Source organism: Spermophilus citellus (assembly GCF_964194105.1).
Source record: "Spermophilus citellus genome assembly, chromosome: 18".
In the NCBI taxonomy this organism is placed as follows: domain Eukaryota; kingdom Metazoa; phylum Chordata; class Mammalia; order Rodentia; family Sciuridae; genus Spermophilus; species Spermophilus citellus.
In genome coordinates, this window is record NC_138200.1 from 5254916 (window position 1) to 5275036 (window position 20121).

Consider the following 20121-nt stretch of genomic DNA (forward strand, 5'->3'; position numbering starts at 1 on the left):
GGTTGGAACCCTAGCCCTTACCTAATTCAAATGGCTTCTCCCCAATAAAACCTGGGTTCCAGGCATGCTCTTTCTCTTTCTTGCCTGACTTGCCCCCCTTTGGGGAGCTGCAGCTGAGGAGAGGTCACTGAACCCAGAGAAAAGGTACTTTCTGTGTCTCTGTCTTTATTTAGTTACTTGCAGTGACCCTGACTGGTTCAGTCGTGTGTCACTACAATACACGCACCTTAAATCCCAGGCCTCAAAGTTTCCACTTAGCCCTCTGAAGCCTACACATCTGGGTCAGTCAAACACTGGCTCCGAATGCTGCTCATTTAGCACAACACACCGGCACAGGAGGGAGGCACTCCGACATCTGGGCAGGTTTACCTTTGAGTAAGGTCACTTACCATGACAGAAACGTGGTGTCAACTGTGCCAGGAAAACCTAAAAAGAAAAAGCTGGGAACTCGCAGGAGGATACAAGTCCTCGCCTCAATACAAACGCACCACTTGGGGGTAAGTCAGGTCCCGGGCTGCGGAGAGCGCGGGCTCAGGCGCAGGTGAGGCTGGAAAGCGGGCGGGGTGGGCTGGGGGGTCGGTGGGGGCCGGGTTCGGCGGCCTTGGGGGCGGGGAGGGGCCGAGGGCCGCGGGTCACTGGGACGCTCACCCAGCAGCAGCGCGGGAGTGCGGGCGCGACCCCAGGCACAGCGCAGCCGGGAGGCCGCCGGGGCGTGGACCGAGCCGGTGCGACAGCCCCTCGGCCCTCCGCCCCCGGCCCCTCAGGACGAGCCCGCACTGCCTCCGGGCAGACCCTGCCGCCCCCAGCTCGCCGCCCAGCGCCCGAGACCCCGCGTCCTCCCGACATCATTCGCGACCCAGCGAAGGGACGTGGCGTGGCGCGGGGACCGTCGCCCGCGGAGGCAAGATGGCCGCGCCCGCTGCCTCCCACGGGGGCGCCCTGCGCGCCGGGGTTCGGGGAGTCGGTCCCCCGGGCGTTTCCGCCGCCGTGTGCGGCGTGGCCGGAAGGGGGAAAGGGAACGGCCCACTTCCTGGCACCGCAGCCCTCGTGCGGACGACGTCCCCAGGCTGGAGCGGGCCGCACACTGGGCGCGGGGCGAGCCCCTCCGGCTTCTCCGTGGACGCCAGCGCCGAGGAGGCTGGGTGTCCAGGCCGCGCGGGACGCGTCGGAGAAGGGCGGCGGCCGCTGCCGAGGGCGGACTCCTGGACCAACTGCACAGCAGCTCCAACCGGCCTGGGGCCCGGAGTGGGCGGGGCCGGGCGGTCCAGGAGGAGCGGGGAGGGACGCAGACCCTGACCGCGAGATGGAGGAAGGACCTCGTGCACGTGTGACAGCAGGGCAGCACAGAGAGCGGGCAGAGGGACCTGGCAATCCTTTCCAGAGCGGACTACCATTTTCTCTTCCCTCCATCGGTGTGGGATCCGCTTTTTCCCACATCCTAGCAGTTCCTATCACATCTCAAAAGCCTGGCGCGATGGTGCACACCTCTAATCCCAGCGACTCTGGAGGCTGAGGCCAGCCTCAGTAATTAGTGAGACCGCGTTTCAATAATAAAAAGGGCTGGAGATGTAGCTTTGTAATACAACTCCCCTGGGTTCACTCTGCAGCACCACCTCTCCCCCCCCCAAAAAAAAGAGGTATTAAAAAGAAGAAAAATACGTCCTACCTAAATTTTTCATTACTAGCAAAATGAAATTGGCCCCTTATTTTTAAAATGAACATGCCTCCCAGTCATGGTGGCGCCTGTAATTCCAGCAACTCAGGAGGCTGTGGCAGGAGGATCACAAGTTCCAGGTAAGCCTCAGCGATTTAGCAAGGACTTCAGCAACTTAGTGAGGCCCTATCTTAAAAAATAAAAAGCGCTGGGGATGTTGCTCAGTGGTAAAGCACCTCTGGGTTCATTCCCCAGTAGAAAAATAATCTCAAATGTCATGAATAGTTAAATGAATGCAAAGTAAATTTTAAATCCAAACTTAAACCTAAACAACTGAAAGAATTAATAAATGTTTGTTATATTTGAATATTGTTTGGGGAAGGTTTGTAATGCAGTAAAAACCGATACCAATAAAGGCAATTTATTAAATAATTGAGGTCTCTTTATGAGCAGTATGCAGACTTAGAATGTCCATGTAAACGACAAAAATGAGTGTATGATTGACTTAAAAATCAGAACAAGTTGCATAATACTGCAAATAATGTGAACAATTTTTTAAAATGTAGACACATGCAATTCACAATCTTCAGTGGATATAAAATTGAACATATAATTGTGGTTCTCAAGATTAGATTTGGATAATTTTTATAATTCTCAATAGGTTGAATATTACTACTTGACATTAGCTGATTGATTGATTGATTGATTGGGGATTGAACCAAGGGCATCTACTGATGAGTGTCAGCTCCAGACCTTTTTCATTTCATTTTGACAGGGTCTTGCAGAGTTGCCCAGGCTGGCCTTGATCTTGCAATTCCCCTGCCTCACCCTCCCAACTAGTTGGGATTACAGGCATGCACCACCATGCTTGACTAGCCTTGTCAGTTTTTGACTGTCTCCATTTTAGTTGAAAACTCATTTATGGAATTATCCATTGTGAAAGACAGAAGGAAAAAATTGGGACAAAAGGAAGTCTCAGAAGCCTGTAGGACAACAGCAAATTTCACAATATGTGAAATAGGATTCCCAGGGAAAAGGCTAAAAAGAGAGAGGAAAAAATTATTTGAATAATGACTCAAAACGTCCCAAGTATGATAAAATATACTTAGTCTTCAGATCCAAAATTTCAGACCTCTCATAAGATCCACATAGGGATACATCATAGTCAATTTACAAGAGACACCAGAGCCTACTCTTTCTGCCCCATGAGGTAGAAGAACGCATTGTCTACCAGACAGAAGAGGGGGTCCTCACTGGAACCTAACCATGCTGCCAGGTCTTCTGGCCTACAGAACCGTGAAAAAATAAAATGTCTTTGTTTAAATCTATCTAGTATTCTGTTATGGTAGCCCTAGCAAACTAAGGGCTATATTTTCACTCTTTTAAGTGTTGGAAATCACTTGGTGTTTGGTTTGCCACACCTATATTATTTGCTAAAATTTATGTTAATCACAAGTGTTAGTATTAAAAACACAACTTAAGGGGCTGGGGCTCAGTGGTAGAGTGCTCGCCTAGCATGTGCGAGGCCCTGGGTTCGATCCTCAGCACCACATATAAATAAAGCTATCGTGTGCAACTACAACTAAAAATAAATAAATAATAAAATGAAAACACAACTTAAGAACAATTTCAATGAAACTCAAATGTGAATAACGATAAGACTGCATAGTTGATTAATCAGATTAATAATGAAAGAGATCTTTAAAAAATATAATAGCTTTATTGATATAATTCATATGATAAAATTCACCCACTTACACTATACAATTCAGTGGAATTTTAGAACATTTCCATCATCCTGAAAATAAATTGTATACCCATTAGCAGTGTCTCCCCATTTCTTCCCACCAATCTCTCCACTAGCTCTTATGGTGGACATTTCGTATTAATGCAACCAAATAATATGTCGTCTTTGGTGACTGGTTATTCAGCATATTTGCAAGGATCATTCCACCAGGTGACCAGCACACTGGTTTCATTAAAGAGGTTCCTGGCATAGAAGTTAACTAGTGAGATCAAAATAAAACACACAGACTCAATTACCTTTTTCTATGACCAGGTCCCAGATGGCTCTCACCTCTCTGGCTCACACCTCAAACCACCCGGTAGGGCAGCAAGGCTTACTCAGGGCTAGCAGGAGAGAGAGAGAGAGCACGCCAGGGAGTGGCCTTTTATTGAGGAACAAAAAATTCAGGGGAGAATTCCATCCAAAGAAGGTCGAGGGAGGCAGCATTCCAAGGTCAGGGTCAGTGATTGGCCTCAGGGTCAGTGGTCAGGCACACCCCCACACGGACAGGCTCTCGCACCTGGAGAGGGTGGGGAAAGCTCCGACACAGTTTGGCCAGAGCGCCTCACACCCGATCCAGGAGGTGCCCAATCACGTGCGAGAATGGCTTCCCATAGATCATTTGTTTTAGGACATATCAGTTCATAATTCCTTTTTTATTGCCATCCAATGCTTGATTACTTGAATATACTAATCCATTCCTCAGCTAATGAACATTTAAATTGTTTTTGGTTTTTTGTCTTTTTTTTTTTTTTTTTTTTTTTGTACTTTGGGACAACCCAGGGTGCTCTATCACTGACCACCAAGCCCCCCCTTTTTTTTTTTTTTGAGATAAGGCCTCAGTATGTGGCCTCAAATTTAAGGAGTAGCAAGCATTGTTGAGTTCTCATTTCTCTTGAGTATATATCTAGGAGTAGAATTCTGGGCCATGTGACAATTCTGTGCTTAACCTTGGAGAAACTGCCAGATTATTTTCCAGTTGCCACGTCATTTCATGTTCCCACCAGCAAGTTGCTAGGGTCCCAACTTCACAACCCCAACAACTCTCCCACACCAAGTGGGCATCCTATAATCAGTTCTGACACTATTCTAAGTTAGTGCAAACTCCACAAGTGCAAGGGCTCAGTGCTGCAGGACCACCTTCACTTCAGATGCCGGTCACAAGTCTCAGGCTAACTGGACATCTAACCTACTGGCATTAAACTGAGAGGCCCCATGATACTCCTCATATGCAATAATTTACTAGAATGTTTACAAAAATCTGAGAAATTTTACTTAAGTTTAACGGTTTATTATAAAGGATACAAATGAACAGTCAGACAAAAAGATACAAAGAGTGGAAGGGCCCAGAGCTCAGAAGCCTCTGTACCCACAGAGCTGGAGTGTGAGAACCTTTCAGCACACAGGTCTTTTCACCAATTTGGACACTCTACAGTTTCATTATTCAGGAGTTCAATCTTCAGACCCCTCTGCCCAGGATTCTACCCTATAATCATTTGATCTTGATGGTGACCAGTTCCTCCCTCTATCACCTTATTAGGATGTACTAAGGTGTGCTTAGAAGGACCTCATGAATAACAAGACATCCCTGTCATTTATGAAACTCCAAGGCAAGGTTTTTAGCTCTCTGCAAGGAATCAGGGACAAAGACCAAAGATATTTCTTACAATAATAATCAGTGCCATAGAAAGCAGTTTTTCTAAATTATGGAACTGGGGCTGAGAGTATAGCTCAGTGGTACAGCACTTTCCCCTAGCATGCTTGAAGGCCCTGGGTTTGATATCCAGCATCAATGGAAAAAAAAAATATGGACTCATTGGCAAAGCAACTAGACATGGGGTATGAGGTAGCCTGCCTGGAAATGCACACCAGGCGTAATGTCTGACATACAGAGGTTAGACTCAAAAGCACTTAAATGTTGGACTTCACTGTTTTCAGGGTCTCCAATATTTTGCCAAAGGTGGTCTATATTTAACATGTTCAGAGAATTTTTATTTTCTATTTGATTTCCTGACAAATCATAAAGCAGGATGTGTTACTAAATCGTGTTGTATTTATTACCATAAAGATATTCTCCAGTGTAAACACTTGACACTAATTGAGGTCTTATTTCTGGGTAAAGGCTTTGCTATGGTCACTGTTATTTCTGCCAACTAATAAGCCAATAATTCATGAAGAGCCCTGAAAATAAAGTATTTCCAAAGATGACTTTCTTAGTCTCTACATTCACAGAATTTATCTAGTTATAGCCTTCCTAGATTATGAGCTAGAGATTTTGCACAGGGGATCTCCATACTGAGTATATCTGAGTTTATCTGTTTTCATTGATAGAAAATGAGAGGTAAAGGATCACCAAAGGCACTATCATATTTACTGAAACCAGGCATATCTCCTGGGAAGATCCTTCTGAGGGCACCCAGTTGGCTGTGCTGTGATTACATTCCAATCGGCCAGAGACACGGATGTTTAGTGAAGTCTGAGTTGCCACAGAAGACATTTCCACCCTGCACAGTGTTTTGGGGATGCATGAGTTCACTCCTAAGTGATGTGCTGTGACTCTCTATTAAAAGAATTTTCAACTTGAATGAATCGATCCGATTCTCTGGTGTGCATTTTCTTGTGTTTAACAAGGTTCGACAAGTGGGAGAAGGCTTTCTCACAATCACTGCATCCGTAGGGCCTCTCTCCAGTATGAGTTCTTCGGTGTACATTGAGCACCGACTTTGTAGTGAAGGCTTTCCCACATTCACTGCACTGATAGGGCTTCTCTCCTGTGTGAATTCGCTGATGGGTAATGAGGCCATATTTGTGTGAATAGGATTTCCCACACTCAGTACATACAAAGGGAGTCTTTCCTGTGTGACATCTCTCATGTTGTATGAGGCATATCTTCTGGCTGAAGGCTTTACCACATTCATTGCATTCGTAGGGTTTCTCTCCTGTATGAGTTCGCTGGTGTATAACAAGAGTGCGCTTGGTGGTGAAGGCTTTTCCACACTCACTGCATATGTAGGATTTTTCTCCTGTGTGAGTCCGCTGATGTATGATGAGAGTGCGTTTCACAGTGAAGCCTTTTCCACACTCACTGCATATGTAGGATTTTTCCCCTGTATGAGATCTCTGATGCACAATGAGATTGCTCTTCACAGTAAAGCCTTTTCCACATTCATTACAAACATAGGGTTTCTCTCCAGTGTGAGTTCGCTGATGCACAACTAGGTAGCGCCTCATGATGAAGCCTTTTCCACATTCACTGCATATATAGGGTTTCTCTCCTGTGTGAGTTCGCTGGTGGACGATGAGATTGCTCTTCACAGTGAAGCCTTTTCCACATTCACTGCATACAAAAGGTTTCTCTCCACTGTGAGTTCGCTGATGAGCAATTAGATAGCGCTTCATTGTAAAGCCCTTTCCACACTCACTGCACAGATAGGATTTCTCTCCTGTCTGGGACTGCTCGCTGACAGGGAGGCTGCTCTTCACAGCAGGACCCTTCCTGGACTCGCTGAGTACACAGGGAAGGTCTCCTACATGAGTCCTCTGATGCTTAGTGGTTAGGACACTTCTGGATGATTTCTCACCTTGACCACTCCCAGGTTTCTCTCCTGTATGAATGCTCCCATGATAAGGGAGCGGAGACTTTCTGGTGAAGGTTTTCTCACCTTCAGTGTATGCAAGGGGTTTCTCAATTTTTTGAGTCTTCTGATGTTTGAACGCTTGACATTTAATACTTGTGCATTTTGTACTTTCAGCGAGTTTCATTTCAGTAAATGTATGTTCATCTTTATCGTGTAGGTAGATTTTCTCACCTTCATTAAAACCAACAGGGTTATTTATTTCATGTCTTCTCTTCTGGTTAACTAAACCTAATCTTAATTTCAAAGTTGTATCATGATTTTGCAGTAGAATAAAATGTGTTTTGCTGAAATGAGTGATATTTTTAAATGCATTCTGATCACTGCATTGATGCATACTCTTCAGGAATCTTTGGTTTTGAGAGTACTCCTGCAGGTGGCCATCAACTTTCCCGATTTCTATGAAACAAGAGAATAAATTTTTCCATGAGAATGGTACGGAGTAAAAATGCCTGGAAGATGATCTGGTGGATGTTCTAGTTTGGATCTAGAAAGTTTCCCAGAAGCTTGTATGTTGAAAGCATGGTTCCCAATGCAGCAAGGTTCAGAGGTGAGGTTTTAGGCAGTGACTGGATCATGAGGGCTCTGAACTCATCAGTTAATTAATCCATTTGATCAGATGGATTAATTCAGCAATGGCAAAATGGACTACTAAGAAATGGGATCAAGTTGGAGGAAGTAGGCCATTCTCTGGAAGGGATTATTTTTGCTGGCCCCTGCCTCTCTTTCTGCTTCTGACTGTCATGAGATAAGCAGCTTGCCTCTGCCACACCCTTCCACTAGGATGTTTCTGCCTTTGAGTGAACCATGAGCTGCATCCTCTGAAACCATGAGCCAAGATAAGTCTTTCCTCTCCTAAGCTGGTCAAGTATTTTGGTCAGAGCGATGAAAAGCTCACAAACACATAAAGTGGGGTACAGCTCTTTATTGTCAACCGAATGATTCTAGTAGCAAAGAAAAAAATAAAGATACAAGATGAAATAAACAAGAACTATATCCAAAAAGAGACAACGGAGGCACATATTTAAAACTAAACACCTTAAAAATAAAAGTTCCCAAATAGGGAGGTAAATATGAGGAGAAGCTGTTTAGGTATCTTCAGATGCTTCACAGCAGTGACACCTCCCTCAATGAGCAGACCATGACTTTCACAGCCACTCCCCTACTGCTTCTCACTAACTGCTATGGTTTGAATGTGTGTCCCCAAGAACTTCATGTTGGAAACTTAAAAATCTCCAATGCAACAGTATTAAGAGGTGGGATCTTTCAGAGGTAACTAGGCTCCGAGGGCTTTCATGACTGGATTAATGGTGATGACATAAAAGGGCATGAGGCTGCAAGTCTGACCTCTTGCTGTCTCTCCTGCACACTCTTGCCCTTCTGCCTTCTGCCATGTGATGATGCAGCATGAAGGTCCTTGCCATACGCAAACCCCTTGATCTTGGACTTCTCAGCCCGCAGAACTATAAATAATATATCTCTATTCCTTATAAATTACCCGGTCTCAGGTATTTTTATAGCAGCACAAAAGGAACTAAGACACTCACCTGAACAGGGTCCATTCTTCGGGACTTCATCTTCTATCATCCACAGTTCTTCTCCTTGCTCCAAATTGGAGAGTGCATGTGGTTTGATATTTTGAAACCCTGTTTATAAGAAAAAAAATAGATGACTTATACACATTGAATAAGGGTACAGGACGTCAAGTGGGAAAATATTATATCTGAGAGACAAAACTTCTCATATGCAAAGTAAAAGTTTTTTGTTTTTTTGTTTTCCAGAACAGGAGTGGAAATGCCACTTTGGGGAACTAAATAGCACTTTAGAGAACTAAAAATCTAACACTTCAGAATACCACAATGAAGGCAAAGCTTTGAATGGTGACAGAGGACAGCATGTGACTTTCTAAGTGACACAGGGGACCTATCCTTACCTACTGAGACCAGATTATTATAATTTTCCAACATCACATCCTGGTACAGATTCTTCTGAGAAGGATCCAGGAGCTGCCACTCCTCCAAAGTGAAATTCACAACCACATCCTCCAATGTCACCAATTCCTGTAAAAACAGAGTTTTGTTTAAAGGTATGTAAATTCCAATCGTTGATTTAAAGAAATATGAGGGAAGTTTTCTAATTTTCACCATATAGCCTACTTCTTCAGACCTTTCTCAAATAAATTTTGGAAGGAGTAAAATTCGTACATTTTAGTACAATTTCCAAATAGTAAATATATGCAAATAACATCAGGAAAATTTAAACATGCCTCCATTACAACAGACTTCATGGTCAATAGGAGAATAGATCATGAACAGACTCCACCTTCTCAATTCATAAGAGTGCTTTTAAATAAATGTTAAAGAAAAAAATTATACAAGATTTGTCTAAAATATAAGAGATCATTAAAACTGATTAAGAAGATTTGGGTTAAAGAGAGCTTCCATGTCCATAGATCATCTCTGAAACCCCAGCAAGGAAATTTCCTAAGAGACTGCTCTGCTTTTTCCCAGAAATCAATACACATCATTTTGTTTTTCTGGTTGTGATGGCTCTTGGAAATGTTAGATGCGAGGTGATATCTACTGTAACCTGCAGGACCCACAGAGTCATTATTATGTTCGAAACAGTAAGTCATTTAGTGGAACAGTATATTCCTGACCCCAATTTGCCCTAATTTTGAAGTTAGGTTCAAAATTAATTTCTCCCCAGAACCCAATTATTCAATTTATAATTATTTCAGTTGAACAGATTTTTTTTTTTTTCAGGCTTCCAGAAGTCTATCAGAAAACAAAGGAAAAGTACAACAAAAATCAAAAAGTCACCTGAGGCTCAATCATTTTCCTCTATACCCAGGAAATGATGGATAACAGGATTCTAAGTTTTATATCTCTTCTACTACAGCCCTGGAGTCATTATGTTCAGAAACCTTGGCATCCAGTTTAAGGTTCCTTAGAAATGGTAACACTCCAGGAGTTCTTCCTTCTCCCTTCATTCTTGTCCTCCATTCTTCTTGATTCTGCGGAGCAAGGACCTGTGGGCAAAAGAGCAAACTGACTTTAATTGTATATTCTCCCTGGGTCCAGATGTTGTCCCTGTTGCCATGCATTTAGCTTAAGTAAAGGACATAAGTATTTCACACTTTGCCTTTACTTTGCACCTCAAAGGATTCACACCCTGGGGCAATACAACAAGGCTCTACTGTATTGAAAGACAAGCTTCTTTTGCAAATCAGAAGTTGATGACAACTAAGGGGAAGTAAAAAAACACAACAACACAAGGGGCAGAGCACAGTACCTCAGAGGCAGGTGAATTCTCAGGGAGATCAATTTTAGGAAAGAAGATACAAAAGGTTCTAAAGATCTGGACATTCTGTCTTTAAAAAGCAGGTGTGTGCATATACCACTTCACAAGACTTTGTACATTCCATAGGAACACACTCTTAGTTTCAAAGATCATCTGATTTCATATTGTGCAACAAAGGATTAACTTTACATAAGAGAGGCTTGGCCCTTAGTTCCTGTGAGGAAATACCTAAGCCCTTGGAATCCTTGGAATATCCTGCTTGATCAGACCTGATAAGGGTCTTTGCTAACCCAGGCAGCTCAGCCCTTGGGAGGGTGTCCTTGTCAACAAGGTGATTTATGGTAGGGGTCCTGGACCAAGTGCTATCAGCTAGACCTCTGCAAGGCTGGAGACTAAAGGCCAGCCATGCAGGCAGCCAATCAAGTCTATGTCCACAGAGGCCCCAGGAACTCTGAACATGAAGGCTTGGATGACTTTTCCTATTTGGCAATAAAGTTATAAAGATATAGATGAGGAAAACATGATAATCATCAAACCAAACACACCTAACAAGAGAACTCCAGAACACTGGAAGCAAAACCTGACAGAATTGACAAGCAAAACAGACAAACCAAAAATAAGACAGCACCTCACTCTGAATAATAAACAAAGCAAGTAGAAAGTCAGCAGGACACAGGAGACTGGAAAAGTATCAACTTCACTTACATTTCACATTCACTCATCAGCAGCAAGCCGTACATCCAACTTCAAGAATACATGCAGGGGAGGGGACTAGGAAAGGCAGCAGAACCAACTGGTCCTAACTCCCCAGCCTGGGATCTGTAGACCCAGCCAGGGTAACTCCACACCACGCACGACCACAAGACTGGGGACGTACGTAGAATAAGTCACACTCAGTGTGTATATTATGCCAAAATACTTTCTACTGTCACGCATAACTTAAAAAAAAAAAAAGTTCACATAACATTTTCCACAAAAGATCATATGCTAGGGTGTAAAGCAAGTACCAATAAATCCAATATATTTACCAACCATAACAGAATTGAATTAGGAATACTTCAGGAGAAAATTTAAGAAATATCCAAGCATTTAGAAATTAAAGAGTACACTCCTCTGGCCAGATCTCCCCCAAACCCCCAACCCCCAGCCCCCACACCCTACTGGGGACAAAATTCAGAGACGCTCTAACACTGAGCTACATCCCCAGTCCTTTTTTATTTATTTATTTATATTTTATTTTGAAAGAGTCTTGCTAAGTTGTCCAGGCTGGCCTTGAACATTCAATACTCCAGCTTCAACCTCCAGAGCAGCTGGGATTACAGGCACCACCACGTTACCTAACCCAAAGAGATCAGTTTTGAACAATCATGTGTCGTGACACACGACCAGTCAGGGTCACTCCAGGGCTGGGGATGTGGTTCAAGTGGTAGCACGCTCGCCTGGCATGCTTGTGGGCCGGGTTCGATCCTCAGCACCACATACAAACAAAGAAGTTGTGTCCGCCGAAAACCAAAAAAAATAAATAAATATTAAAATTCTCTTCTCTCTCTCTCTCTCTAAAATAAAAAGAAAAAGAAATAATCACGCAGAGACAGAGAAATGCCTTTTCTTTGGTTCTGGGACGGCTCCTCTGACCCAGCTCCCACAAAGGAGGCAAGGCAGGCAAGGAAGGGAGAAAGAAGCCTGGAACCCGGTTTTATTGGGGAGGCCATTCAAATGAGGCAAGGGGTAGGACTACAAGGAAGAGGTGAGTGCAGCCCAACCCCACCAGGTGACGCCTACTCCTGGAGCCACGCCTCGTTACCTGAGCTGAGGCAGAGCCCAAGTTACTGGGCCACAATAATTGTTCAGTTTCTCTTGCTCAGGACTTTAGGGCATGTTTCCAGAGCGGCTCCCAACAACCCTGTGTTAAAAAGAAAATCACATGGGACAATATTTAAACTGACTAGAAACAAATAAGAGCATTACCTAAATACTCCTAAAATAGTAAAGGAAATTCATAGCTTTAAATCAAAAGAAAAAGATCATATCAGCACTCTCAAATCACTACTCTAGAGAAACTATAGAAAGAGAAAGTGAAACCCAAAGCAGCAGACTGAAAAAAACTAATAAAGACAAAGGTGGAAATCAATGAACTAGAAAACAGAAAAGTAATTTAAAAAGTCAGTGAACCCAAATGTATTTACTTGAAAAAAAAATCAACAAAAATGAAAATATTAACTAGAGCAACCAAGAAAAAAGAAAGAAATTACCTAGGTCAGGAAAAAAAAAAAAACAAACCCAAATCTGTGAGAGTGCGGAGTACAGCTTAGTGGCACAGGCTTGCCTGCATACCTTGTGGGAAGCCATTCTCACAGGAGGTTTGAGTTACCTCCCTGGCTGGGTGAGAGGCACCTAGACACAACTGTGACAGAGCCTTCCCCACCCTGCCCCAGGTTCGAGGGCTTGTCCATGTGGAGGTGTGCCTGACCCCTGACCCAAAGACCAAATCACTGACCCTGACCTTGGAATGCTGCCCCCCTCGACCTTCATTGGATGGAATTTTCCCTTGAATTTTTTGTTCCCCAATAAAAGCTCACTCCCTGGCGTGCCCCCCCCCTTGTGTTAACCTCGCCACCACATTAGGTGGCTGGAGGCGGGAGCTAGGAGGAGCCATCTCTGAGCTGGGCAATAAAGGTAACGAGAATTACATCTCTTTAATTTTAAAACTCACTTCAAACCTCTATTATGAAGCTAGCGTGCTGGTCTCGTGGTTGAAGATACCTGGCTTTGGTCCCCACTACAACAAAAGCTAAAAGCAGAAATAAGCGGGTGACTGAGTGTGGTGATGCACTCCTGTGACCCCAACCACTCAGGAGCTAGGCAAGAGGACCCCCAGTTCTGAACCAGCCTCAGCAACTTTGCCAGAGTATGTCTCAAAATTAACATTAAAAAGGTTGGATCCTGGCAGCTGGCAGGGCTGGCGAGATGAGCCGGTTCCCGGGAGCTGGCTGCAGGAATAAACTGAGGAACGGGAAGCCAATGACACACAAACATGAGTTTCTCAGGTGGAGGGTGGGCCTACTCTGGGACCTTAAGGGTCAGCTCCATGCTGGACAGTGCTAGAAAGAGAGAGTGCATCCAGAACCCCTCTATTTATTAGGGAAAAGACATTAGATAGAATATCCCACCAAATAAGGCAGGGGATAGCATTTCAGAATCCCACTGGATAACACTCAAGCCCAGGGCTGAAGACTCCCTTGCGGAGCAAAGGTAAGGCCCACTCCCACTTGCTTTGCACAGCGTTGTGACTGCCGGGTTTCTGTTCTCGCGACTAAAAGGCTCAGGGGTCACTCTAGTCAAACTGGGCTGACTGGGCTGCACGAAATAACCACACAAGAGACACAAATACCTTTTTCTTTGGGGTCACTGTGTCGGCTCCTCTGATCTTAAGGGTCCACAGAAAGAGAGAGAGAGCGCGAGAGCACGAGCTGAGCCCTTTTATTGAGGAGAAGCTATTCAAATGAGGCCAGGGGTCAGGTTTCAGGGGGCTGAGTCTATCTTCATGATGTCCACTGTCAGCAGGTTGCCTGACACCTGGGTAGGCCACACCCAAGGGCACAGTAAGAGAAGGGGACACACACAAGGCACTTCCATGGAAGATTCTATCTTAAACAGGGCAAGAGGTTATATTACAAAGGAACAGGTGAGCATAGCTTCACCCATGGGGCTGTAGCAAGACACACCCAAGAAGGGTGCCACATTTCTGCAACTGAGAACCTCAGCACCCAGCTGGGGAATGTAACTCAGTCACGTGTAAGGTTGGCCTCCCACATGTGACGTGTGATGCCAGTTCAATACCTTCATTACTCAAGGCCGGGGATGGGGGGAGGGGGGTGTTTTACTCCTGCTCAGGATGGGCCCCGACAACTGGGGACATAGCTCAGTGGTAAAGTGCCCCCCAGTTACCCAAAAAAGAAAGATGACATCATCAAGAATTGAAAGGTTTACAAGATAATATCACAAACAATTTTATGCCATAAACAAAAAATAGATACATGAAACTACCCCCACATAAAAAATTATCTTTCTAGGCTGCAGGAAGCCATCTGTGAATTATTTGAGGGTCTTCTCTTGGTATGGAGATTTAGGTTTGGCACCGCGAACTATCATGGCTCTCCTGTGGCAATAGATTGCCCAGTGCACATGACCTTTATGTCCACTCTCCTAGGAAGACCCCTCACAGCAGCTCTGGAGATGGGTGTAACCGTTGGGAACTGACAGCCCTCCTTTAACCTTTTTTGGTGAAGGAAATTCTATGGAGAGTTTTTGATGTCTCCTAATATAAATAAAGCAAGCACAAGCTCCACTTGGCCAGTGGTCTAGAAGCTCAATCCATGTGATAGGCTTGCCAGTCCCGCCCCTGCTTTTGATATTATTTTCTGTGTCCTGTGGTTTTTTTGTTCTTCTACTTTTCCTAGCTTTTCTCAGCCACCCCATTCCACTAAGGGGAACCCCATTTCCACCAACTGTGTGGGATGCAGGCAAGACTAGGTATTGGGAACCACTCTGGACAGAAGTCCTGAGTAAAGGGTACTGAACAGTCATTACACCCACAATACACTGGGCTTCACCTCCATTCGGATAAGGAAGGTGTGGCTCCAAGAGTGGGTGTCACCCAACAGGGCTGAGCTACACTCACCTGTTGCTTTGTAATCCTACTCCTTTGGCCTTTTTGGGATAGAAGGAATATTCCATGGAACCTCCCCCTGTGCGTCCACTGTGTAAGAATAAAGAATTCCAGTGGTTCTGTCTCTTTCTACAGACCCCTATGGTCACAGAGCCATCCCAGATTTTGAAAGTGTACTTCTTCTGTTTCTGTGCTTTCTATGCCATTTTCTTAAGTTATTGGAATAGTCATATTTTGTGAACCCAGCATTAGGTCACCAGCTCTGATAGATGGCGATAACTAGGCATTTGTCTCTTGAATCAGCATTTGCCTAGAGATAAATAACAGGAAAAGAGTTTTAAAAAATTTGAATGGCTATATAGTAACTACAGAAGTTGAACTTGTAACTGAATTAGGAACACTTCAGGAATACTATGTGAAAACTCATCTCACGTAGAAAAGCCGAGGTCCAGTCGGCTTTACAAAGCCATTAAGAATCACTAAGCTTTAATTCGGATAACAAAACCAAAGGCAGTGGAGGAAAAGAACACTGCAGACCAATATCCCTCATGAACACAGGCGACAAACAACAACATACCAGCAAAATTGATTGTTATGGGCTGACTTCAAAACTCCTCATCGACTTAGCCCATTTTGTTTAGATACCCCACCTTATATGAAGTTGGCCCCCCTCCCACCTGGTGCCCACATCTGCCCCCTACGCCTCCTAACCACAAGTTCCTGTCTTGACAGCACCGCTGTATAAAAGACATACCACTTGTTCCTCCCTTCTGAAAATGTAATTTCTGAGGATGTGACTTTCTTTGATATAAAACCTGGTAATTTTCCACTTTTTTGAAATGTATGTTGTGATTACATTTGCGTCTTCTGTCCCCACTTTTTGCAGTTTTTAGTTTTATAAGCCTGTCCTTACTCTCAACTGGAGTTAAGATGTGGCAACAGATTTAGATCTGTGTTGCTGCCAGCAACACAGGTTTCATGTTCTGCTTTTACATTGACCTAATGAATTAGTCAGAATGTGTCAGAACATTATGAGGCACAATCTATCAAGAATTATAAACTACGGCTAAGAGGGACTGTGGGAATCCTGGGTGGTGTATTGCTGCAAGTCATCCATGGGTTGCGTGTGGGCCACCACACATGGAGCCTAGTAAACAGGAACATGTGGGTTTTGGGAAAGGCAGTGGACATGTGCTCTGGTTAACTGCCCTCACACATTATGAATTCCTATCCTGCTCTGCCATGTCCCAAACAGCACCTGAGATAGGTGTGACCTGCCAAGATGTCATTCAACCTATGGACTACAAAGACTCCGCCCTGGAAACCTTATCCCTGCCTTTGATGGACCCCCTTACATAAACCTCCAGAGCCCTTTTCCCTTTGTCTAGTTCCAGAGCCCATGTGGACCGGACCTATCAGGGGCTTGGCTTTCTTGTAAATATATTTCTGAGTATTTGTGCTTTGTTATTTGCTAATTATTTGAGATTTTAAGTTTTAGGGTGAATTGGATTCCCCTGGGCAGGAAGAACCCCCGCAAAGAGACGCTGGCCAGGGTCTTCCTGATACCACCGGCCAAGTACAACCACTCTGGGAAACGCTCCAGAGTTCCTCAAAAAGTCAGACGTACACCAACTGCACACTCCAGTCATCCGACTTCCAGAGATGAGCCGCAGCGAAAGAAAACTATCTGTGAACACAGAGACCCGATCAACAGTATTCACAGGAGTCGGGCTTCGGTAGCCAAAGGTGCTGACCCAGCGGGAATCCACCCACCGGCAGAAAGAGCGCGCAGGAAAAGGAACCGCTCATCCACACCCAAAGGGCGACAGCAAAACGCTGCGTGGAACAAACCAGACCAAGGGCCCTCTGAGTCAAGCAGGAGGCCCACACCTGTAACCGCAGCTGCTCAGCGGCCCAGGCCACCTGCGGGGGCGCAGGTCAGGGGTAGTGCTGGCCCCACCGGCCCCGGCCCTGGCTCCAGCCCCAGCCCCAGCAGCAAAGTCCAGGCTGCGGGCTGGGGAGGCAGGAAGGTCCGCGGTTGTGCCTGGGCTGAGAAGGGACTGCGGCTGGGGGCCCGTCGGTGGGGATGAGGCCAGGTTAAAATCCGACTGTGGCCAGGGCTGCACGACCCTGGACACGCCGTCAAACCCTGGAGTGGTGCGGGTGGTGAGCCCTATAGTACTTCAATTAAACCTCAGGAAAGCCTAAAAAGAAACTTCGACGGCTCAAAGGGAAAGACGAATGAAAAACCATCAACCGGGGGCAGGGGGATAGCTCCGGGGTCCAGCTTGGCGCTACAAATGACTGCAAAAGCCGGGTCGCGGCAGACGGGAGGAGCGTGGGCAGGACCGCCGGGAACCAGCTCCAGGGGCCTGGAACCGCCTGCTGCCTCAGAAGCCCACCACAACCCCCCCCCCCCGTACGAGGGCTAAATCCAGGGGCGCTTAACCACCGAGCCACACCCCGGCCCTTTACTTTTATTTGGGGCTGAGCTGCTGAGGCTGGCCTCCAGCTGGCCCCTGCCTCCTTCGGCCTCGCCTCCCCAGCAGCCGGACCAGGGTGGGGTGGGGTCCTAGACCCTGGTCCGGCGCGGCCCACCCCACACGGGGGTCCCCGCCCGCCTGCCTCCCGCCACTCCGGCGTCGCCGCTCACCTGCCCGACGCCTCCACACCCGGAAGTCCCTGCGCCGGCCGCGACGCCGGGAAGGGGCCGAGGGGATGGAGGCAGCTGCACAGTACCGAGCAGGCCACGCCCGCCGCGGCCTTCTGCCGAGAGGGACCCGGGACCCAAGATGGCAAACCCCTCCCGCCCCTCAAGGCCTGATCCTTCCGCTGGCCCGGGACGGTCTGCGACGCCGTGCTAACCGCGAACGTTCTCGGAGGCCAGTGCCAGTCCGAGGCCGACCGGGCGCCGGCGGCATCTTGCGCGTCCGGCCGGGGAGGAAGAAAGATGGCGGCTCCCTAGTGACGCCAAGGGAGCGGCCATCGTGGAGGACGGCGGGTCCGTACCCAGGGCACGCTAGCGCCCGCGACCCGGAAGAGATGCCGGGTCGGCGCGCGAGTCGCACAGAAGGGCGTGCGCAGCGGGCCAGGAGGGCATCCGGGGTTGTGACGCTGGCGTACGTGGAGCGCGAGGAACCCGGATTGGGTGCCAGGCGAAGCCGGAAATGGGCGGGGGCCTGTGAATCGCGGGCTCCTGCTCCGGGCGGTGCAGCTGCCTCCAGCGGGGAAGAGGCTGAGGGTCAGGAGCTGCAGATTGTCGGTCCTTCCGGAAGCAAGCCGAGGTGGCGGCGGGCTCTGGGCACGGGCAGTCAGGAGGCCGCGGTGCTAACGCCTTGCGTCGGCACCAAGGTTCTGCCTTGGTTTTTAAGCCCACTTAAACCTCCGGCGGGCGCCGGCCCTTCCTGTGATCCTAGCGGATCGCGAGGCGGAGGCTGGAGGAGCACAAGGTCAAATCCAGCCTCAGCAACTTAGGAGACTGGGGATGTGGCTGAGTGGAGGAGCAGTAAGGGATCGATTCCCAGTGCCCAGGGACAGAAATAAGGACACACAAAAAAAGCCTGTATTACAGTTGTCAGTATAAAATTTAACTGTATTTTCAGAATACCAGAAAAAAAAGGGCAACCTGCAGATAGTGTCATCTCGCCGGCAGCAATCAGGTTTGGTTTCTTTCTTTCTTTTTTATTTTTTTAAAATTGCGATTGGTTTAATAGGATGAGGATTTGTACTAGAGGTAGAGAATAATTGTTTACTTAGAAAAAAACTTTCGCGATTCTCAAGTTAACATCATGTGTAATCATTAATTATTTTATCATAAACATTTTGGCTTTAGAAAAATAGTTTTAGATGATTCATACAGAAGTTCACCACACAGTAAATATAAGATTCGTCTCATTTCCCTTCATAAGGTACACTGTCATGCATTTGAACATTTTGGGAGAATATATTGTTATTGATTCCTAGGTACAGTTATGGTGATTTGAGATTTTTTCATTTTGCTCAGATGTATTTTCTAACTTCTGTACAGGAATTTATTTTTTGTAACTGGGCCACTGTAACACTGAGCAACATCTCCAGCCCTTTTAAGTTTTATCCTGAAACAGGGTTTCACTAAGTTGTCAGGGCTGGCCATGAACTTGAAGTCCACCTGCCTCAGCCTCCTGAATTGTTGAGATTATAGGCATATGCCACCACATCTAGCTTGTTTGATTTCTTAGCGTTATTATGTTCCCTCCAGGAAAGTTTCTTTTAGAAATACAGTGTCCTGGGCTGGGGATATAGTTCAGATGGTAGAGTACTTGCCTCACATGCATATGGCCCTGAGTTTGATCCCCACCAACATTAAAAAAAAAAAAAATGCAGTATCCTAGAAAAATCAGAAACAACCCTGTAGAGTTCTAGACTTACAAGTATATCTCCTTTCCATACACTGAAGTCCTGGCTCCAATTCCATCTGCCCAGAAAAGTCTTCCCTGAAAACTTACTAAAATACGCCTTTGAGTACAATCAATGAATGCACCAGACTTTATATTTCTTCCTAGTTTTTATCAACTGAATTGTGGGGGTTTTTGTTTTCTGGTGGTGCTGGGGGATGGAACCCACGGCCTTGTGCACGTGAGGCAGGCACTCTACCAACTGTGCTGTATCCCCAGCCCCCAGATTAATTGCTTTGTGTGGATTCCGTCTCCTCATAATCCATCAAGGCCATCACTTCACCTGCTTGGTTCTTTGATGTGTTCCCAGTGTTGACAACAAGGCCTGCAGCATACAGAAGCCAACCACAATGAAACTCAAAGGAGGATCCACTCAGCGTGGAGTTGGGGACCAAATTCTACATGGCAGAGATGATTAGAGGACTCAGCATTTATAAGCTGGATTAAATAAACTTAATGATATCAAGGGAGATAACTGGAGAGAGAGAACAAGATCCTTGTTCCTAGGAAATCTAGAATTTCTTCAAGCAGACTTATTCAAATTGATGTTCTGGAAAAGAGGAAATAATGGAAGGAAATGTATCACTGGGAATGAATTAAAAGCAACAAAAGAGGCAAATATCAACTATGGTAGGCTATGC

General features: G+C 46.0%; 1 protein-coding gene across 1 annotated transcript; it reads right to left on the reverse strand.

Moving 5' to 3' along the window:
* Nucleotides 1-3435: 3435 nt before the first annotated feature.
* ZNF614 (zinc finger protein 614) lies at nucleotides 3436-17903 on the reverse strand. Its single transcript, XM_081275176.1, has 5 exons — nucleotides 17701-17903; nucleotides 10002-10106; nucleotides 9009-9135; nucleotides 8623-8721; nucleotides 3436-7474 (listed from the first exon to the last, which is right to left on the reverse strand). The coding sequence occupies exons 2-5, from the start codon at nucleotides 10065-10067 to the stop codon at nucleotides 5979-5981; spliced, it is 1788 nt and encodes a 595-aa protein (XP_081131302.1). The 5' UTR covers nucleotides 10068-10106; nucleotides 17701-17903; the 3' UTR covers nucleotides 3436-5978.
* Nucleotides 17904-20121: the final 2218 nt, after the last annotated feature.